At 33.1% G+C, this 3,407-nt stretch overlaps 1 protein-coding gene across 1 annotated transcript; it reads left to right on the forward strand.

The window, feature by feature from the left end:
* Positions 1–15: 15 nt before the first annotated feature.
* LOC132066952 (zinc-finger homeodomain protein 1-like) lies at positions 16–3,195 on the forward strand. Its single transcript, XM_059460136.1, has 2 exons — positions 16–790; positions 2,076–3,195. Exons 1-2 carry the CDS (start codon positions 424–426, stop codon positions 2,369–2,371), a joined length of 663 nt encoding a protein of 220 aa, XP_059316119.1. The 5' UTR covers positions 16–423; the 3' UTR covers positions 2,372–3,195.
* The last annotated feature ends 212 nt before the right edge of the window (positions 3,196–3,407 follow it).

The following is a 3,407-nucleotide window of genomic DNA, read 5'->3' on the forward strand; positions in this document are numbered from 1 at the left end:
TATACCTTGGCCCTCAGTCTATCTTAAACAAGCCCGTTAGGACGAACCCCGTCCTATGGCTCGACCATCATCCGATAGAGTCATGGCCTTTAACCCCAGGCAACACAGCACATAGCAATAAACAATTCAAAATATTTAAAAGACGCTACAATAAAAAAAAAAATCTATTAACTCGCCAGTAATAATTGTGTCATATAAAATGGACAAGAAAAGCTCTCCAGTTGAGGTTTAGGACCAAACATGGTGCAAACTTCTAAATACTTTTTCCAACTTTAAACTTTAAATATTCTTTCCGTTTCCACATATTGTCTAAAACACACCTGCTAAAGAAGTTAGACACTCATCCTCCTAATCCCTCTATTCCCTTCGAAACAAAGAGATATTTACAAGCACAGATCATATGATTAGGTACTAAAAAGAACCATGGAGCTTGAAAATCAAGAAGAGAATGTTAATGAGAAGCAGATAATTAAAAACTTCAACAACTCAACTCATGATGAGACCAAAATGCAAATGAATTCGAAGCCTAAGCCAAAGTACAAAGAGTGTCTCAAGAACCACGCTGTGAGTATTGGCGGCCACGCCGTAGATGGTTGCGGTGAATTCTTGCCTGCCGGAGAAGATGGTACGGATGAGGCTCTCAAATGCGCTGCGTGTAATTGCCATCGTAGTTTCCACCGGAAAATAACACAAACTCATCACCACCAACCCTACAATAGAACCACTTCATACTTCCACCACCATATTATGCCGCAACACAGGCCTTTAGCATTGCCATCAACTTCTGGAGGTAATGTTTTTCTTGTCCTTTTTTTCTCTTAAATTGAAAAAATTAATGGCTATCATCATTTTCGTGAGTTTTACCCCTCAACTATCAGTTGTTTCCTTTTCCTATTTGAATTATGACCATTCAGACACACCTTTAAATTGTCTACACCAACTATCAGTAGTTCTCTTTTTCTACCTGAACTATATAAATAATGTAGTTCAGATAGGAAAAGAGAACAAAAAAAGGGAGGGAAAATCTGATAGTTTGGGTGTGAAACTCGCAAAAAAGTGATAGATGAAGTGTGTTTTTACCATTATCTTAAGTAAAAATAGTTATCAGAGTTTCGAACTTAATGGGTCAAAATTTAGCGTTTGTGTTATAGTATACATTAACTTATTTATGGAACTATATATGTAATTAGCAAGGTAAACATAAACTTTTATAATAATAGGAAGAATTAGTAATTTCATAAAAATGATAATCATAATTAGATGTAATAGATTAAACTATTTTGATAATGTGAATTTTCGGTTTCCAAATAAATATAGTAATATCATAAAAATGATAATTAAAATTAATTATAATTAATAAAGTAAACTATTTTGATAGTGTGATTTTTTTTTAAACTGTTAGTGTATATAGATTATTTTTAACCTTCGTATAGAATTCTTGTTTGTTATATTTATTTTAGTTAAGTTATATATATCAAGTGCAAAAAAGAATTATATTATCAGATCATCCAAATAATCTGGTAAACATACTTCAAAATGTGAGATTTATAATCTTAAAAATAAGATGATTATTTGCTTCCGTAGGCAAAAGTGACCTGATAATATAACATTTCTTAGACTAATAGTTTTTATATATATAACTTAAACTCTATTCATACTCCCTCCGATCCATCCCAATTTATACGATACTCTTTCTTTTTTAATTAATCCCAAAAATAATGACACTTTTCTATTTAGCAAGAATTTAACTCTAGAGTTCTCATTTTATCCTTAATTAAATGATTTTTAGCCACAAACATTTCTTTGACTTGTTTTAGCTACTTAAGATTCTCAAGTTTTCTTTTCTAGTCTTCTTTTCTTTCTTAAATTTCATGCTTAGTCAAACATCCTCATATAAATTGGACGGAGGAGTATATGTGTAAATGTGCAATTAAGTTGGAAAACAAGAAAAGAAAATGCAATTGCTATGAAAACACCATAGCAGTTCGTTTTTAATAAAACTTTAGTATATTACAATTCTACTTATTATAATTTGTTCAAAATTACAAGAAGTCGTTCTAAATTCACATCAACAGGCGGTGGATACAGGGAGGATCAAGAACTAGACATGTGTAACCCTAATAACAACAACATTAATGGGACATCATTAAAGAAGAGATTTCGAACAAGATTCAGCCAAGAACACAAGGACAAAATGCTGGAACTTGCTGAGAAATTAGGGTGGAGAATTCAGAGGCAAGATGAGGGAGCTGTGCAGCAATTGTGTAATGAGATTGGCATCAAAAGGCATGTGTTCAAGGTTTGGATGCATAATAACAAGTACACACTTGGTAAGAAATTATTAAACCCTAATACACAAATTGATCCTTAATTTGTAGCGCGCAGCTCAAGCAAGAAGGTCGAGAGAAAATCATTCACAAAAAAAAAAAAAAAAAAAAAGAAAGAAAGATAATTTTAAGATATTTTTATTATATATAGTAGTATGAAGGTGAGCCTTGAGCAACGGTAAAGTTGCTCTGAGCGATTTGAGGTGTAGAATTAGTTACTGATCTCTTGTGTCAGAGTTCGTTGCTTACATCATATCCCCTTCAAAAGCGCCTTTTTGCCATGAACATAAATGCTTAGTGCATCAGACTGCCTTTCTACTTTTTTTATTATAGTACTATGAAGGAGAGATTTGAAGTAATGATAAAGTTATCCTCGGGTGACTTATGAGTTCAAGCTGAGGAATCAGCTCAGGTTGGCTGCTTACATCAAATTTCTTGAGGTGCAATCCTTTCTCAGGCTTTGCTTGAACAGGTTGGCTGCTTACAGCAAATTCTTGTGGTGCAATCCTTTCTCGGGCTTTGCTTGAACATAAGATGTTTTTTGCATCAGACTCCCTTTATCTTTTTAATTTGTTATAGTACTTCTATGTTGAATTCTTGAGTTTCTTTTTATTTCTAGAAGGACATGTTAAAGTGTGTCACCAAATTGATTTTGGATGCTTTGTGGCTGAGAGTTTTTTCTCCTTTATGAGTAGTACTTAGTGAGGGCAAGCGTGGGTTTCTTCTAGTTTCACTGTTTTCTTGGAAGTTGGAAGTATCAATGCATGTTTAAGTGGAAATGTATATGTATTATCATTGTACTAATTTGTCCAGACTATATGAGTTCCTGAATGCGATTAAAGGATATTCAAGTATTCAAAATTTTCCTGAGTTCGTATAATTAAGGAGATTACTTAGTGCAATCTACTGGATTTATATCATAGGTAAATTTAGGCGAAGCTTAACGGTAAGAAGGCTGCATTGTTGTGCTTTCATTGTTACTCTGTTATTTATGTGATTATTCACGACTTTCAAGTAACTAGCCTTTTGTTTTGAATCCTTCAAATTTTTTAGCTATCTTGGCAAATGTTCGTACTCTCC

Source organism: Lycium ferocissimum, chromosome 8 (assembly GCF_029784015.1).
Source record: "Lycium ferocissimum isolate CSIRO_LF1 chromosome 8, AGI_CSIRO_Lferr_CH_V1, whole genome shotgun sequence".
Classification (NCBI taxonomy): Eukaryota; Viridiplantae; Streptophyta; class Magnoliopsida; order Solanales; family Solanaceae; genus Lycium; species Lycium ferocissimum.

Coding starts and splice junctions, on each gene's coding strand:
- LOC132066952 (XM_059460136.1), top strand. CDS start 424: ATGGAGCTTGAAAATCAAGAAGAGAATGTTAATGAGAAGCAGATAATT. Junction 791..2,075: donor ATTGCCATCAACTTCTGGAG/GTAATGTTTTTC, acceptor TCACATCAACAG/GCGGTGGATACAGGGAGGAT.